The sequence below is a fragment of the Pelmatolapia mariae genome, linkage group LG20 (genome assembly GCF_036321145.2).
Source record: "Pelmatolapia mariae isolate MD_Pm_ZW linkage group LG20, Pm_UMD_F_2, whole genome shotgun sequence".
Lineage (NCBI taxonomy): Eukaryota > Metazoa > Chordata > Actinopteri > Cichliformes > Cichlidae > Pelmatolapia > Pelmatolapia mariae.
In genome coordinates, this window is record NC_086244.1 from 2,015,001 (window position 1) to 2,033,214 (window position 18,214).

The 18,214-nt window shown below is 44.9% G+C and overlaps 1 protein-coding gene across 3 annotated transcripts in view; it reads right to left on the minus strand.

The window, feature by feature from the left end:
- Positions 1-18,214, minus strand: part of LOC134619576 (neural cell adhesion molecule L1.1-like) — a 46,649-nt gene that overhangs the window by 1,301 nt on the left and 27,134 nt on the right. For 2 of the 3 annotated variants that reach the window (XM_063465485.1, XM_063465487.1), the window contains 19 exons: positions 17,569-17,712; positions 17,373-17,484; positions 14,411-14,583; positions 14,031-14,190; positions 13,147-13,274; positions 12,929-13,030; positions 10,395-10,601; positions 9,019-9,089; positions 8,688-8,913; positions 7,473-7,579; positions 6,867-7,137; positions 6,442-6,564; positions 6,023-6,199; positions 5,801-5,914; positions 4,977-5,126; positions 3,961-4,092; positions 3,804-3,876; positions 3,407-3,418; positions 1-2,909 (listed from right to left, as the gene is read on the minus strand). The exon at positions 1-2,909 is cut by the window's left edge and continues 1,301 nt beyond it. In XM_063465485.1, the coding sequence (XP_063321555.1) occupies positions 2,654-2,909; positions 3,407-3,418; positions 3,804-3,876; positions 3,961-4,092; positions 4,977-5,126; positions 5,801-5,914; positions 6,023-6,199; positions 6,442-6,564; positions 6,867-7,137; positions 7,473-7,579; positions 8,688-8,913; positions 9,019-9,089; positions 10,395-10,601; positions 12,929-13,030; positions 13,147-13,274; positions 14,031-14,190; positions 14,411-14,583; positions 17,373-17,484; positions 17,569-17,712 (2,738 nt within the window). In that variant the 3' untranslated portion in view covers positions 1-2,653. The remainder of the gene's footprint in view (positions 2,910-3,406; positions 3,419-3,803; positions 3,877-3,960; positions 4,093-4,976; positions 5,127-5,800; positions 5,915-6,022; positions 6,200-6,441; positions 6,565-6,866; positions 7,138-7,472; positions 7,580-8,687; positions 8,914-9,018; positions 9,090-10,394; positions 10,602-12,928; positions 13,031-13,146; positions 13,275-14,030; positions 14,191-14,410; positions 14,584-17,372; positions 17,485-17,568; positions 17,713-18,214) is intronic. The other variant, XM_063465486.1, reaches the window with a different exon arrangement.

Sequence of the window (18,214 nt, forward strand, 5' to 3'; positions counted from 1 at the left end):
CTGCGCGCGGTGTTGTTGGTTTTGGTCTTTTCTGCTCGGTTTGCGTGAATCGCTTCGTCGGGTTTGTCTCTCTGCTCGACAAACTTTAAGAATAAGCGTCAGCTCTGGGTCCGAACACGGGGGTCCCCGTGTGTAATCCTGCGTCACATATTTTCATCAGATTGATTTTTTATTGATCCGCATCGGCATCAGTGCAGCGTGTCCAAGGCAACGAAATAAACCCTCTGAGCTATAAGACTGTTTCCAGTGCGGGTCCATCCAGAGAACATCATCTCACCCGCTGCCATTAAACAGCTCAGCGAGCTGTAGAAACATTTATGCTTTTTAATAATCAGTATTATTTGCTGCATTGCTACGCGCTATAAAGAAACTGAATGAATGAAGGGGAGTGTTTTTCTCTCTACGGTTCTAATCTTCTCTAAACGTCTCGAGGCTACTGAGCGACACGAAAGGAAAACCTAAGATTAGACGATGGAGGGGAGGGTGTCGATACAAAATACAAGTACAAAATCAAACAGAGCAAAAGATAAAAAGACAAACTGCAATTCAATGATTTTAGAAAAGAAGCAATGAAAATAAAAAAACTGACAATCTCAAGGTTCTATTTACATTCAGAGAGCGATTACATCTGATCCTCTTTCTCCTCCGCCTCCTCCCTCGCTCCGTCAGAGGGTCTGTTCTGCTACAGAGGACCCGCCATGTGGGCCTCCACTTCATGTGTTCATCAGTATGTGTGTGTGTGTGTGTGTGTGTGTGTATGCATAGGAATTTTTCCAATCATATTCAAAGGCAGCCCTGAAACATCTGAAGCAGTGAACTGTGCCGTCTGCTGGCCATTTACAGGGTATAATGGACGTTTGCAGAAACTGCAGCGTGAACGCTGAAAACTTTTACACATGAAGCTGCGTGTGAGGAGAGATGACTGACAGGAAGAGGGAGGAGAGGAGGTTCATCTGGACTCTCTTAAGGCAACAGAGCTCCCCTCTCTGCAGGTCAAAGGGCAGGGATGGAGAGCAAGTACACACACACACACACACACACACACACACACACACACACACACACACACACACACACACACACACACACACACACACACACACACACACAGCGTAACAGTCACGCTCTTTAACTCAAATATCAATGAAATGCTTTAGAAATGCCTGGAAGCTGGCGTGCATCTATAAATAGCAAAAACCGCTCCATGACGCATGCATGCAAACTCAGATACATAAGTTGGTAACAAAAACACATAAATATAAAAAATCTACATATAAATATGCTAAGGAAACAAAAAGAGACTGAAATGTTTGTTTACGATGAAATAAAGTGATTTGGTCCAAGATGAAAGATGAAAAACTCCCAGATTTTTCCTTTTTCTTTGTGACGCTCTCCCATAAATCATCTCTGTCTCCTGGGCTGAGCTGCACCAGCTTCTCTAAGTTTTTATTTAAAGTCTAATTTTACTGCGTCATGTGCAAACACCACTCTAATGTAAAAGTCAAAGAGCAGCTTTGCCCTGGTGGACAGATGGAGCAACCAAGAATCAGACGCAACACTCTGAGCCATGAAACTCATTTCCTTCTGAGACTGGTTTCACTTTAAGGCCATCTCAACGAGTCCCAGCTTAATTTGCAATTACATTCATCAAATCAGGAAAGATTTTAGTAAACAGTAAATTGTTTGTGCCCAATTAGAAAGCTTTCCATCGTGTAAACAAACCACAACATGGTAACTACAAACCTGTTGAAGTCCAGATAAATCCAGAGATACAATGTCAGTCTGAACGGCACCGAGTTAGACCCAAAGAACCTCAGAGGAAGCTCCACCTGCAGCTGCTCAGGTGACTTTCTAGTTTGAGATATGCTGAGGTGTCAGAAGTGGTCATGAAGGGTGCGGAGAGGACATCAGAAGCTCAAACTGTTGTTCAAATGCACAAGAATGGATCCTTTATCAGAATTAGTATTAATAAGCTTTATTATTTTATTTTTATGTTTAAGCTGATATTCACCGTTAGCCAATCAGCTGTCACTTGGTTCTTCCAGAGCTCCGAACAGACTAGCAAACTGTTTGCTTTGTAGTCACTGACTACAAAAAGTTAGTCCAGAATTTTATATATTCATTAATAATCCTGCATTAGAACTAGTCTGTGTTTTTAAAAATGTATCCCTTTATTATGAATTTAATTTAAGTTTCATAGCTCTTAAACTGTCTCCAAGTACTGTAACAACCATCTCAGCTGTTACAAAATCAGAAGTTTTACATGTTCAGTAACAATCCTGCAAACAGACTGAGCTCATGTAACGTGACTCAGTGAGCTCAGGAGCAGCTGGTGCAGCTCTCGCCCTCACCTCAGTTTGTTCGCTCGTACGAGTTTCTAATCACGCGGTTGTATGTGTGTGTGTTTTTGTGTGTGTGTGTAAACTTTGTGTTGAAAGGTGAGACATCCTGTAAACAGCTTCACTGCATAAACCAATGGAATGTACTGACATTGTGTGTGTGTGTGCGTGTCTGTGTGTGTGTGTGTGTGCGCGCGTGTGTGTGTGTGTGCGTGTGGTAACAGGCAGTGGAGTCTGGAGTTGTCTGTCCCTTTGCATTTGGTTATAGTTGTGTGTGTGTGTGTGTGTGTGTTTTGCAGTGGCCATGTGTGTCTCTAGCTGGGCCGGTTTAGGATGCTCGACATGGAGGGAGCGACGGGGGGAGGCGGGACTGCATTAACGGGGGAAGCGGGGCCCGAGCTCTCGTTGCCGTGGGGAACAGATGCCCGGCCGCTGTACTGGCCGATGAAGGAGCCGTCCTCGTTGAACTGGATGTCCACACTGTCCCCGTATTCAGCCAGAGAGTCGACGCTGCCCATCTTACTTTCCTCCAGAGACTGCTGGCTGTCCGAGCGCTTCTCATCGCCATCGCTGCAGGACGGCACAGAGACTCAGTGTAAATTCTCACAGACAAAAAAGTGAAGTCTGATAAATGAAGAAACATGCTGTGTAGCATCACACGGACACGGTGACGTCATAACTGTGTCAAATTTGTGAAATCTGTCCCAAACTGAAAATGGAAAGAAAGAAACTGCATTTAACATGATTTAACAGTTAATCATGTTAAGGAGGATCAAGTTATTATAAGTATTTAAATTAAAAAATGAAATGATATAACATACATAATTTCCAAACTACAGAAAGGACAAATATAAAATAACACATGAATAAAATGTTAATAAAATGTTAATAAAATGCTATTCTTCCTGGTGTTCAAGGACTCCAGGCTGATTAAGCAAATGATGCCTAATTACACAAAAAATCAAAGAAATGCACACAGAATGAAAAGTTTCATTAAATCTAAACAGCATCACGACACAAACACACAAACACACATGTGAGAGTTACAGAGGGGTGAACTGTCCTACCTCTCCAGGGATCTGCAGGCAGAGCATTGAAGGGAGAAAGAAAAGTGAATGAAAGGAAGGAGAGCTGCGAGCGTGACGAGCTGCACGCTCAAAGGAACCCGTCAAACTCGGATGTTTCAGAAACAAAACAAAGTTTCATAATATGATTGACTGCAGGAAAATTATCACTGTTTATATAAAAACATACTGTATATAACTGATCTCATTGTTGTGTCGACATAAAGGATTTTTGTGCAAAAACTAAACAACACACTGACTCAAATCGTAGGGTAGCTCTATGTTTTGTGCTCTTGCTGTATTTTGTACCTGCAGGGCCACCGTAGCACTTTGTTCTTTGTGGAAGCAAATGCATTTCAAGCATAACCTGTAATCATGAGTGACATTCAAAAAGGCCCACCTGTATTCTCCAAAGGCTTCATCTTTCATTGGCCGAGCTTCAGAGTCCACCTCCTTGCTTTCTTTGTCCTTCACTGTGAAAAAAAAGAATCCTTTAACTCTGCGTTAGAGTCTGTGTGAGCCAGAGAGTGTGAGTCCAGCTGCGCACCGCAGCGTACCTGCATATTTGCCGCCCTTGCTGCGTTTGATAAGGCAGAGGATGAGCAGTATGAGAACCAGCAGCACGATGGCGCTGATGAGTCCGATCAGCCAGCCTTGGGTGGCGAACCTGCCGGTTATCTCTGACGGCACTGAGAGAACAGAGACAGACTGTCACAGAAATATTTGGAAATATGTGTGTCTCTAGCAGAAATATTTCCCCAATCTTATAAACAGTACATTTGCATAATGACTGAAACCAGCTCACTGAAGGAACAATGGGCTGGGAGGTCAGTTCCTTGATCATTAATATGCAAATTCTTATGACCATTGATCAACAACCACTGATCAAAGCTCATTGATCAATGTCCATGAGGACCATTCACAGAGAGTTGGGGAATGGCTGCAATCACAGCATTGTAAGATGGTGACAGATGTACCCTTAGGCCCCCTCCTCCATTCAGAGATGGTCTTTCCCTTTTCACCTAAGTGGCCTCCTTGACTCCGCGCTCAAACCAGCGTTCCTCCCTGTCCAGGATGTTACATCCTCATCATTGAAAGAGTGTCCACTGGCCTGTAGGTGTAAACAGACTGCAGAGTCCTGGCCTGACGAGGTAGCTCTTCGGTGTTGAGACATCCGCTTCGCCAGAGGTTGTTTGGTTTCCCCCGATGTATAAATCCTGGCAATCATCCAATCTGATCAAAGCTCCAGGTCGAGCTTTGATCAGAGAATTTGCATACTAATGATCAAGGAACTGACCTCACAGCCCATTGTTCCTTCAGTGGGCTGGTTTCAGTCATTATGCAAATGTACTGTTTATAAGGTTGGGGAAACCTGCAGTCAGCTGAGACTGAAGACGTCACTTGGATGAGTGACGAAACGTTTCTCCCACAAAAAGCTACGTCCAGATGAACAGAATTAACTTTTTGGGATTTACTTACCTGGATGATTGAGCATGCATCAAGACGTCGACAGTGCTAGATTTGTGAATCTGTGAAGATTGTGGCATCAACGTCTACTACTCTGCATACTTACGTGGTTCCACAGTCTTTGCCTCGCCTTGCCAATAAGTGGAGTTTCCATGCATGACCCTCAGGTGGTACTGAGCTCCTGGTTGGAGGCCCGTCAGCGTATAGAAACCCTGCGTAGTGTTGACCTGTTCTGACTTCTCCCACCCACCGCCTCCTGCAGCCACACAACAGAGAAGAATGAAACATATTCATATTCCTCCTCTCATTTAATGAACTGTCTCATCTGATTCTTCTGCTCTTTCTAATAATTCTGCTGTGATGTTGATCCAGAGACGCTGCAGAAGCAAAACAGTGTGAAAAATCAGATTCAAATCACTGGATACGCGTGAAACATCAGAGAGCCGTGACAGTTTAATCTACTTGTTATCATCATAACAAGCTGGGAGCTGTTTACTTGTTCTTGGTTCACTGCAGGTTCTTCAGGCTCGCCTCACTTTGGATTGAACCATTAATCATGCTGTCATGTTCTCAGACCAAAGTATAACTTCGAGAGAAAAAAGCCTTAAAAGTTTATTTTTTGGACATTTGAGTGTTTTTTCAGACTTGACTGTTGAGCCTACGCATGCTGTTCCTCGACACTGAAGTTTAAATCTCTGTTCGATCATTTAGAGTCAGGAGCTTCAAAATAATTGGTCGAATCACCGCCGGGAACTGTCATCAAGATTGGCTGTGCAGACATGTTTTCCTTCCTTACAGCAGGCGAAGCACACGCTCTTTCAGTAACTGTCACTCTCCAGCTCCTTTATTCCTCTTTCTCAGAGTCATTGTCCACACATGCTCACAGCCCCCCCCCAAACTTCCTCTCCCTGCAAGCCGTCCTGTCCTTACCGCTCTTCTTGAGGTATTGGATGTGGAAGCCGTGGTTTCGGTTTCTCTCTCCGGGCACCCAGCTCAGGTTGACTGATGCGTTACCAGAGATTACTGTGATGTTTCTCGGAGGCTCTAGAAGGCAGGGGGGTGGAGAAAACAAGGTAAATGTGAGAATTTGGTTTTATTTCACTAAATAAAGCCAAACACTAAACGGTGTGAGGCAGAATTCTGAAGTTTCACCTCCATCAAGCAGAGTGGCTCCCCTGCGTGTGATGGGAGGGCCTTCTCCAGTCTTTGTGCGTGCTATCACTTTGAAGATGTAATGGCTGTCGGGATCCAGGTTGTCCAGCGTGATGTGCTTTACGTTGGGATCATTGACATTCAGTATCTCCACAGGACTGTTTTTGCTCTCCACCTCTACAGATGAAACACAAACCAGGCAGAAAAACATGACTAAGAACGCTTGGCGGCCAAACGCTGTTTCCAGAAAGTGAAACAAATAAAACTTACAGAGGGAAAAAGAAAAAAATTGAAATCTGAAGGAAACACCAGAAAGTAAAGTTACAACAGAATTCAAGGATGAACACAAAAACCATGAGAAAAGTCACAATAGTTAAACTTCATCTTATTTTCATGACGCAGCCAGGATCAGACCATACCCCGCTGGTACTGCACTATGTATCCCTGCAGAATGCCGTTGGTCTCAGCTGGAGGGCTCCAGGAGAGAATCAGGGATTTTTCTGTCGGGCTTTCAAACTCCAGAGATGCAGGAGGACCAGGAACTGCACAAACACAGAACAGTTCCAGATGAGGTCTGTGTAATTTGAGAACTGGTCCTGAACTCTTAGACATGAATATGAATGTCGTGCTGTAAGCTTTCGGGTCACGTGCAGAGGTTGCAATGGGCTGGAACGATCAAGAGCAGCATTCTGATACCTTCAAATAATTGGTAATTAAATCAGACAGCTAACTTACTACATAATGCTGCTCAGATCAGCTGACCTGTGACTTGTGGAACCTGTTAAATCGCACTTCGATCTGTGGTCACATGACCCTCAAACAGCAGCGTTTGGTTGAAACTCACCTCCCTCCGGCGTGTGGAAGTGGTGCGGCGGGGAGCGAGGACTCTCCCCTTTGCTGTTAAACGCAGTGACCGTCAGCTCATACTCAGAAAACAGTCGCAGCCCCGTCACCTCCGCTGAGGTCTTGCTATGGTCAACCTCCTCCACCTGCCAGCTGTGCTCCTCTGTCTCACTCAATTGTGTTGATCTTTCTCCTCTCTCCTCCTCATGTTGGGATTGTCTGAGAGACCTCCGCCTCCGCTCGGCCTTGGAACCCAGCCTCTTATAGTAGATCTGAAACAAGCATAGAGAAACATGAACACACTTTATGTGCTTTGATAAAGTTACAGCTGAAAATGAAATTAAAAAATCAGAACACGCTAAAAACTTTTATCAGCCTGTGTTTTCATCCATTATTTTACTAATCAAAGATGTAACTCTGGACTATTTTCTGGGGTTTGAAAGATTATAAAGTTTCTCAGTATTAAAGATGGGCAGAGGCTCAAAGCCAAAGTCCAATTAAATTGTTTGAAACATCGCACCAAGTAAAAACCTTGAACAGAGGATTTAAATGTTAAGAGCATTTCTGTGACGTGAGTCAGGTAATTAAACTCAATGAGAAGTGCTACCCTGTATCCCAGCAGCCGACCTCGGACCCTCCGGGCTTTGTTCCAGCTCACTCTGATGGTGCTGTTCATCACGGTGGTTGAAACTCCAGTCGGAGCTTCCTCTGGCTCTGAGAGAAGCAGCAAGGCATGAACATAAGAAATCAGCACAGCAGCAATGTTATTTGCACAAACTCACAGTTTATGACTGTGTGTATATGTGTGTGCAGATTCTGTCAGAGACAACCTTCTGAATTTCTGCTGAATTCATTACATTAGTAAATACCTATGCTACAGTACTGATTTGTCTGTGATTGTCAGGATGTTTCTAAGCAGTATGGTGATGTCATATATAAGCACGTGAACCTGAAATGATGTGAACAGTTGAACAACATGGGTCATTTTAGCCCGTTGGTAAGAACCTGTGAGTGGTGTGATGTCACGGGTTGCTGCTGCTGATGATAAAACACTGAGCTTTCCAAAGACCAGTGAAGACCTCAGAGCTCGAGGTAACTGAAGGAAACCGTGACGACTGCTGTGAGGAACGACCTCGACAGTCATCACGTTTTTACCTCCTAACTACCCTCTAACTGAACAGTTCTCTAAGCCTGTGAAAGAACGCCTGTCCAACCTCCTAAACAGAAATAAGTCAGTCTGAGCTGAAACTCGTATTTCTCATCAAAATTACAACATTACAAAAGAGGCAATTATAGATCCACATGCCGAACATTCAGCGTGAGATATTAAACCCTCAGCTGCATCATTCCCATCATCCACTCACTGAGATTCTTGACTTTTGACCTAAAGACATTTTCCCAGCATGATCTAAGCACTGACAGGAAACTGCACAGCAGCAAAGCATTCATGTGTACAGCTGCCGGGCACTCCAGCAAGAGATGTTAGATTTGACATTTTGGCAGAAAGAGCTCTAATGTGACGCTTCATGAAGCTGTTGCAGTGAGATTATTTATGAGTGATGGCATTCATAAGCTGTATGGATAAACATGGTTAACTCAGATTGTTTTAAGTTGATATTTTCAGAACTGGCTCACTGTCATCAGTATTACTGACTTGTAGATATCATGTACTGTCTCTATATCTGTATGTATGAGCTTTAGTTCCAGTCCTCTCAGTGGGCGTGCACAGACTTTAGCCCTGTAATGGTTCCCAGTTACACACAGTAACAGGTCCTCCCATTACAGCACTCGGCCACAGGGATGAAGCTCTGGGATGACGTACTGTCCTCTCCGGAGTGCCCGATCCCCGGCTCTGGTTCCGGTCCTCCTCCGAGGGCGTTGACAGATCGGACTTTGATCTCAAACGGTGTGTACGTTCCTGTGTTGTTCACTATGAACGGTGGAGACCTCACACGGCCGGAGTTCCAGTTTACATTTGACCCGTCGGCCTCCCTCCACAGCACCTCGTACTGGAAGTTCTGGCCGTTATGGAAACGCTTGTCTATCTCCTGCAACAGGAAGTAAGAATATGAAGTGCCCTTGGACTGTGCTTTTCATGAAACATATCAGAGGATGTTTACTCGAGCCCACCGCATACACACTGAAGTACTCACATCCCACGTGATGATCAGTGTCCCTGGTTCTGAGGAGTTACTGCGCACTCCTGTAGGGTTGATGGAGGGAGCTAAAAGGGTGAAGGAAAATATCTCAGTTTAATAAACACACTCCAGTCATCCTGTATTGATCTTCTTTATTGATCTCCATGACCATTGATCAACCATGTTTTATATTTCTTTGTGAAACTCTCAGACTGATAATGTAATTAATGGTAAATACATTTTCCGTCCCTCTAATGTCAGCCTGAGGCTCAGCTGTGAGTCAGACTCCAATGTTAAAACTTCACAGCAGAAACAAACATGTTTCCATGACAACTGTAAGGGTGGACGATGTGTTTATAACTCATCTATTTAAACTGCATTAAGGCTTAAAGTTTACATCATTAGGGGTGTGGCCTCTTTGACTGACAGGTTATTGGAGTCCCTGATCTGGATCTCTGGACCATGTTTGTGCTTTTTCAGTGTTTTGGAGCGTTTTTAATGTAATTGTGACCAATAATGCGGCTGCTGTGACGTTATTTTACTAACAGACCATCCAAGAAGTCTGAGCTTCAGTTTTGGTGAGTGAAACTGTACGATCTTCTTAGGGTGAAATATACGTAACCAGCAGGTATTAGTGAGGTGCCTCAAGCTAGGTAGTGTTAGCTGATAGCATAGCAGTAAATATGGTGAAGAAGAACAACACGGTGATGACCATAAACTGCTGTTCTAAAAACCGGTGGGTAATGCCACGCCTCATATTCAGCTCCTGGACACAGTCTATAAAAATCACTGCTAGTAGCAGTTGTAACTCTAAAGCTCATCACATCTGCTGCTAGCTTATATTGTTGTTTCATTCACACACGTACTGAAGTGTTTTCCAGCCTCTGACACATGGATCCTATTATTTAAGGCTAGAGGCAGGCGGATCGATACCAACGCTGGTACTGGTACCGGATCGATACTATCATGATAGAAACAAAAATCGATCCTATCATGATAGGATCGATTTTTGTTTCTATCTTTTAGTTTCAGCATGTAGCCCAGTGACTTGTGTTAAATAAAGTGTATACCTCAAACATGCACCTCTGATGTTCACGGTCACGTCTATTTTATTTATGTCCTATAGCAAACATAAATAAAAAAAACTCCCAGTTTCAAAATACATGAAAAGCTGAAGAGTGTGTTGTGTTGTGTTAACTAATTACTGTGGAAATTAAAAATCACAGTTGAAATCAGAATCTCATAAATCATGCTGCTCTTCCCTACATAAGCTGCCTTTAAGCTTTGGTATCAGTATTGGTATTGGCAGTACTGGCCCTGTATTTATTTGGTATTGGATCTATACCAACATTTGCACATTGCACAGCACAAGTTGTGGTATTGTTCTTTACCAGCAGGTGGCGTGCTGTGGTGGTCTGAGGGGTTGCTGTGTCTGCTCCTGCCAACCTCGTTGATGGCAATGACACGGAATCGGTAGGTGGAGAATGGATGCAGGGTCAGCTCCACGTGGTTGAAGTCGCCTGGCACTTTTTTCAGTTCCTCCCACGTCCACTTCCTCTCCTCCGTGTGGTACTCCTCCCGAGCCTGTATGATGAACTCTGGAAGGAGTCAGACATGATCCGGTTCATCAGCTGTTTTTCAGCTGTAGGTTGGTTTTTCGAATAAATACGTTTTAAATAAAGTAGAATGAGCTAAAGATTAACATGGTTTGTTTCAGAAATGCCTAAGGTGTTCATCCATCCATCCATCTTCTTCTGCTTTATCCGGGGCCGGGTCGCGGGGGCAGTAGCCTAAGCAGAGAAGCCCAGACCTCCCTCTCCCCAGCCACCTCCTCCAGCTTATCCGGGGAACACCAAGGCGTTCCCAGGTCAGCTGAGAGATATAATCTCTCCAGCGTGTCCTGGGTCTGCCCCGGGGCCCCCTCCTGGTGGGACATGCCCGGAACACCTCACCCAGAAGGCGCCCAGGAGGCATCCTTGTCAGATGCCCGAACCACCTCAGCTAGCTCCTTTCGATGTGGAGGAGCAGCGGCTCTACTCTGAGCCCCTCCCGGATGGCTGAACTTCTCACCCTATCTCTAAGGGAGAGGCCAGCCACCCTTTGGAGGAAGCTCATTTCCACCGCTTGTATCTGCGATCTCGTTCTTTCGGTCACTACCCACAGCTCGTAGCCATAGGTGAGGGTAGGGACATAGATCGACCGGTAAATTGAGAGCTTTGCTTTTACACTCAGCTCTCTCTTCATCACGATGGACCGGTTCCAGTGCGAGCTGGAGGCCATCACCTGATGAAGCCACAGGACCACATCCCCTGCAAAAAGCAGAGATGAGATTCTGAGGCCGCCTAAGTGAAAGCCCTCCACCACTTGGCTGTGCCTAGAAATCCTGTCCATAAAAATTATGAACAGCATCGGTGACAAAGGGCAGCCCTGGCGGAGCCCATCACCCACCGGGAATGAGTCCAACTTATTGCTGGCAATGCGAACCAAGCTCTTGCAACTGTTGTATAGGGATCGAATGGCCCGTAACAATGGGCCAGACACCCCATACTCCCGCAGCACCTCCCACAGGACACCCCGAGGGACACGGTTGAATGCCTTCTCCATGTCCACAAAACACATGTAGACTGGTTGGGCAAACTCCCATGTGCCCTCAAGTATCCTTGAGAGGATAAAGAGCTGGTCAAGTGTTCCGCGACCAGGACGAAAACCGCATTGTTCCTCCTGTATCCGAGGTTCGACTAGCGGACGAACTCTCCTTTCCAGCATCCTGGCATAGACTTTCCCAGGGAGGCTGAGGAGTGTGATCCCCCTGTAGTTGGAACACACCCTCCGGTCCCCTTCTTAAAGATGGGGACAACCACCCCGGTCTGCCAGTCCAGGGGTACTGCCCCTGATCTCCATGCAACATTGTAGAGGCGTGTCAACCAGGACAGCCCTACAACGTCCAGAGTCTTCAGGAACTCAGGGCGGACCTCATCCACACCAGGGGCTCTGCCACCAAGGAGTTGTTTAACTGCCTCAGTGACCTCGCCCCCAGAAATTGGCAGGTCATCCCCCTCATCCCCAGACTCTGCTTCCTCCTCGGAAGACGTGTCAGTGGGATTAAGGAGGTCCAGGAAGTATTCCTTCCACCGCCCAACAATTTTCTCAGTCAAAGTCAGCAGCGCTCTACGACAGGCACCAACTACCTTGCAGCCGCAGCTCAATGCAGCAGTTTTGGCAATGGAGATGCTGAACATGGTCCATTCGGACTCAATGTCCCCAGTCTCCCTCGGAATGCTGTTGAAGCTCTGGCGGAGGTGTGCATTGAAGATCTCACGGACTGGGGCCTCTGCTAGGTGTTCCCAGCACACCCTCACTACGCATTTAGGTGCACCGGGTCTATCCAGCGTCCTCCCCCGCCACCTGATCCAACTCACCACCAGGTGGTGATCAGTTGACAGCTCAGCCCCTCTCTTCACCCGAGTGTGCAGAACATACGGTCGCAGGTCTGGTGATACGATTACAAAATCAATCATCGACCTGCGGCCTAGAGCGTCCTGGTGGCACGTGCACTTATGGACACTCTTATGTTCGAACAAGGTGTTCGTTATGGCCAAACTGTGATTTGCACAGAAGTCCAAAAACAAAACACCGCTCGGGTTCAGATCAGGGAGGCCGTTCCTCCCAATCACGCCCCTCCAGGTTTCGCTGTCGTTACCCATGTTTTTCATAAGTGATGAAGATGGAGCGTGATTGGTGGAGGTTGGTGGTCTGCTGTACTCCTTTTTCAGTCATCTCAGAAAAATCCAGAACATTTCATAAGGTTTAAGAGTCTCAGCAGGAAATGAAAATGTCCTCTTCAGCTGCTTCCACTATCAGCACATGACAACAGATACCAAATTCATATGTTTTGTTTGTGTGTGTGTGTTTGTGTGTGTGGTACCTGTGATGGGGCTGTTGTGGGAGAGTCCTGGGCTCCAGCTGAGAGTCACACTGACCCCCTCAGCATTAGACAGAGTCAGACCACTGGGAGGGTCCGGTTTTGCTGAGAGTACAACAGAAAACAATTAGAGCCACACACACACACACACACACACACACACACACACACACACACACACACACACACACACACACACACACACACACACACACACACACCTATGACAGTGATGGAGCTCTGTGCAATCACGTTGTCCACTTTAGTGATGACCTCACAGGAATACTCTGTGCTGTCGTTTAATTGGACGTCTGTCACTTTCAGCGTGTTGTTCTTGAAGAAGGTGTACCTGCACACACACACGAGCACACGTGTAATTCTGTGTAACAACAACAGTACAAGTCATTTACGTCTGTACCCTGACAGAGACATGCAGACCTCCAGTTCAGTGCTGAGGAACTCAGATGTTTCTTGGATGGTGACAGCTGAGAGCTGCTGTAATGTTCTCTCTCTGTGTTGAGAGTCATGAACATTTATCGACGATGCTGCATTTCAAAGTATGCACTTTTACTCCATTTTGGTTGTTTTTCATTCACAGACATAAACTTCTGTGGTATTAATAGCTGTACAAGTATGTTTGGCAACTCATTTCAGTGTCCAGCATCCATCATGCAGTCCTTCGCAACATTCAGGTGCTTCCCATAAAGGATCGAGTCTTGTGATCAGACATATCTGACCTGTTCTGATGGTCAATCCTCTGAAGAAGCAGCTGATGATATGACTCAGTTATTTATTTTTCCCAAATTAAGATGAAAGTGTGTCACTGGGATTATTTAATTATTAGGAAATTTGTGTGTGTGTCATTTTGGGGATCACATAAACAAGTACATTCACCATGAAGGCCTTTAGATTTCTGCTCTCAGAAAGACCCGAGTGCGCAAAATTTCCAGCTCGGAAACCAGTCCTCTGTTCTTCCAGAGATTTCTTCCGTTTCCTCCCAAATAAAAGATCTTTAGGTTTTTTTCTTTCTTTTCTTTTTAGGACAGAAGCTGAAATATAAATGTGCTTTGTTGTGCACAGTATGTGTGTGTGTGTGTGTTTTTACTTGTCATTATCTGATGTCTCTTCTAGTTTCCGATTTGCTTTCTTCCAGACAACCTGGTAATCCCTCAGCCGAGGATCGGTGTCGACGTCACAGTCCAGGAAAGCGCTCTCTCCCTGGACAACACGAACAGCCTGGGGGCTCGTCAGTATCTCACTTGGACCTGAGGGAAAGCAGGAAACACAGGACCGAGGAATTAGTGACATTTGTTAGTGACTTTTTCTGTAAACGCTTACAACAAAATGATTGCATCATAAATGGTTCATATCACTAGTCACACAGTCACACAGTGTGGTGCGAGCAGAGATTTTTATAAAGCACAAATAATTCATCAGAGAGGAGCAAGATTTATATGAAGCTTCACTTTTATGTGTGTGACTCACGGAAGACGTCCAGCTTGGCCGTGATGGAGATGTTGGTGTTTTGTACGGAGCAGATGTACTCGCCGCTGTCGTTGTGGCTGACGTCGGACAGCTTGAGGGTCCCGTTGGTCAGAATGGAGACACGAGGATACAGCAGAGGGTCCGACAGCAGAGCACCGGTGTCCTCCCGGTCCCTGCAAGCAACACACACACGCACGCACGCACGCACGCACGCACGCACGCACGCACGCACACACACAAACACACACACACAAACACACACACACACAGAGCAAAGATATTGATCGTTACATATGCTAATCGGCTCTGCGTCTCCAGAATCATTGCAGACTTATTCTAACATAAGATTGCAGAATAAGGTCCCAGGAACTGGATCAATGGAAGTTTGTATCCTCACTGATTAGTGACTTGATAACAAACACAAAGGGATCAATAAATGATGAGAGAGGAGAGAGAACAGCTGTAATTGCTAAGGCCTGTAAAATGTACAGCTTTTTGTAGGGGAAGAACATAATGTGAACTGCACAGTGGAAGCCAACACATCACATTTGTTTTCTAACGAAATTCGATATCTGGAATTTTCAAGGCTCTCTAGATACCCAGAACAGTATTTCTAAGTTTTGGTGGTTAAATAACTAAAGAAACCCTGATAGCTGTAAGTATACATTTGTTCCAGATGTCAGAAACTGAAAATCTAATCACACGACAGCTGGAGATAAAAATAAATGCAGACGACCGCTTTCAGTTCTTCAGACTTGAGAAATGGGTGTGGTCAGGTCATCAGAGACATGGTGCATTTTAAACAAAACCACATGAGGGCGCTGTTTCATTCAAAGTAAAGAGCAGGGGATGCCAAACCAACAATGTCTCATTCATGACCAGTGTCTTTTCACTGTTAGCACAACTAGACTGATAACACTGCTGTACAAATGTGGGATGTGTATAGAAACTGCTGTAATTCTTAGACACTTAAGTCACGTCAGCAACCACCAGCTCCAACTCAAACGGTTTGAATCTGTTTGATAGTTTGAATGAGCTCTTTGTTTTTGATCTTATCAATAAATAGGCTTTTATAAACTTTTAAATCACCTTTTTTACGTAATAAAACCTTATTTCACTGCAATTAAAACGTTAGAATTTCAGGACCACGGACAGCGTACACACTGATCTGTGTGTTTTTAGTTACCTGCACAAATCATCCAGCTGCATGCACTTTGACACACACACACACACACACACACACACACACACACACACACACACACACACACACACACACACACACACACACACACACACACACACAGACTCTACAGTCCTGCACCTGTTAGTTACTTAAGCTAGTTAATGCATGCGCACAACCCTTATTTACATGCTTTACTGCTTACAGTTAGCAAACTTTGCCTCCTCTATTAGTAAATGACTAAATGGCAGCTGAAAATCATCTCTCTTGGCAGATTTTACATACACCTCTGAGCACACTAGTTTGAGAGGTGGCCCTTTCAAACTAGTGTGCACCCTCCTCTATCAAACCCTTAACTTTAGGATGCCATCTATATGCTGGATTTTCTTCTGGTTTAGTGTAGGGCTGGGTATCATCGCTGATTTCTAGAATCGATTCCATTTCGATTCTCAAGGTCCCAAATCGATTTGATCCTCGATTCGATTCTATTCGATTGATTCGATTTGAATTGGGGAAATTTTGCTTCAGACAGTCAGAAATATTATAATTCTGATCACGCATCAGTACATATCCATATTTTTTGTCTATAAAAAGAAAGCTGACACTTGCGAGACTTTATCAAAGGTGTGAGCATCACAGCAGATGCCTCTGTGTCAAAGTAACTGAGGATAAAACACAGAAAAACATAAAGGCGATTTTCCTGGTCTGAGATTTTATAAAAATATTCTGCAGTAGATCAAAAACGAAAGAAAACCATCAATCAACATATGAACGTTACCTGATGCTGCTGAAGTGAAGCAGAGCAAAGTTACAGAGGTTTGATTAGAGACACAGCTCAGCGTTTTGCAATTTTGCATAATTTTAAAGTTTACATTTACATAAGTTTACATTTGTTCAGTATTGAACAGCAGAAATGAGGTTTTCTTTTCCGAAGTAAGTAAAAGGAAAAAAGGAGCGGCCGACAGCGCTGTAAACAATGGCAGACTGGTGCAACAAGCAAGCAAATAATGCAGAAAAAAGATTTTTAGACGGGAAAGTACACAGAGAGAGAGAGAGAGAGCTGTGCATGAAGTGTGATTTTTATCGTGGTGGAAGAAAAACAGCAAAACTAAGAGTGAATTCATGACGATGTTTATTTGAAGCGTAGTTTGGATCTTCTTTTGCTGCTGGTTCAGTCAATATTGTTTGGAGATCAAACCTGCAGCTTCAGAATCAGCGCAAAAAGGACGTAAACACAAAGCGTGGACCCGCCGAAACATCAGAATCAGCGAGCTGTCGGCTTTCAGCCCCGACCGTGTCCGTGCCGTCGGGTGAGAAAGGCGACATCTCACTGATTCTGATGCGTCAGCGCTGTGTGTTTACGTCTTTGTGCAGAATCCGTGTTCCTGCTCTCGTTTACTGTTTTAGCTGTTTGGTGGTTGTTGAAATTTTGTGAGGTTTAACCTGAGATTCTGGCGTTTCGGGCAAAATAAATTTATATTAAAAATCGATTCAGGATTTTAATGACTCGATTTTACATTATCCAAGCTAGAATCGATTTTAATCAATAAATCGATCATCAAAACCCACCCCTAGTTTAGTGTTCTCTCCACAGGGCTGGTTAATCAAACTTTCTGATAAAATACTGTCCCCCAGTGGTGAAGGTTCAATTCTGCACAGTGTAGTTAGAGAAATGATTTTCACTGAGGTGAAAAGGTTCAGCAGAGAGAATACAGAGAGAGTATTTCAGTTACACTGATGTGAATCCACACTGTGTGACACTCACTGTGTGACACTCACCATGTGACGCGGGGTCGTGGCGAGCCAAAAGACTCACAGTGCAGTGCGGCGTCTCGGCCCTTGGTGACGTTGTAGATGAACCCATCAGGGGACAGGATCTGAGGGGGGAGCTCTGAGACAGAGGGCGAGACGCCGTCATTAACCAATCACAGGTGAGACAGAACAAAGAGGAAAGTGAACCCGGCGGGAAACGTACCGACAACGTAGAGGTAGGTGTTGAGGAGGATGGAGCCGTGGTCATTTTTGGCTTCACACTGGTACACGGCCGTGTCGCCAATGTTCACGTCTTTCATTATGAGCGTTCCTCCGGTCACCGTGCGCCGAGGTTCTTCATCCACTTCTACAGGGAGGGGGGAGAAGAGGCGAGGAGGCAATGTAGAGTTTGTCAAACAGAAACAGGCTGAATCTAAAGAACTGAGGTCCACTGACAGAAGCAGCAGCTGTCACCGGCTGTCACCTCCCTCCCTCTGCTACTCTTTCTCAGTTTCCCTCCCAGTGTGCTCATATTCCTTCCTTTTCTTCCTTTTATGTGGCGTTTACTTTCTTTCCTCATTTTAATTTTTCTAAAAGCCCATCTTCATAAATAACATGTAAACTCTGAATGTGCAAAACATCAAGAAGATGTTTGATACAGAAATGTGGACTCTTTTTCTTTGACTCATTTCCATCGTCCGTTCTTTCTCCCCTGGTCTTTTGATTCAGTCATTTTTTCCTCTTCTTTGTTCTAATGATTTGTTTCCTTGCTCTCCATTTATTTTTCTATCTTCTGGCTTCTCTCTCTCTCTTTTGGTGAGTCCATCTAATTCACGTTAAGCTTAAGAGGCTCTCTGTCCACAGAAAGT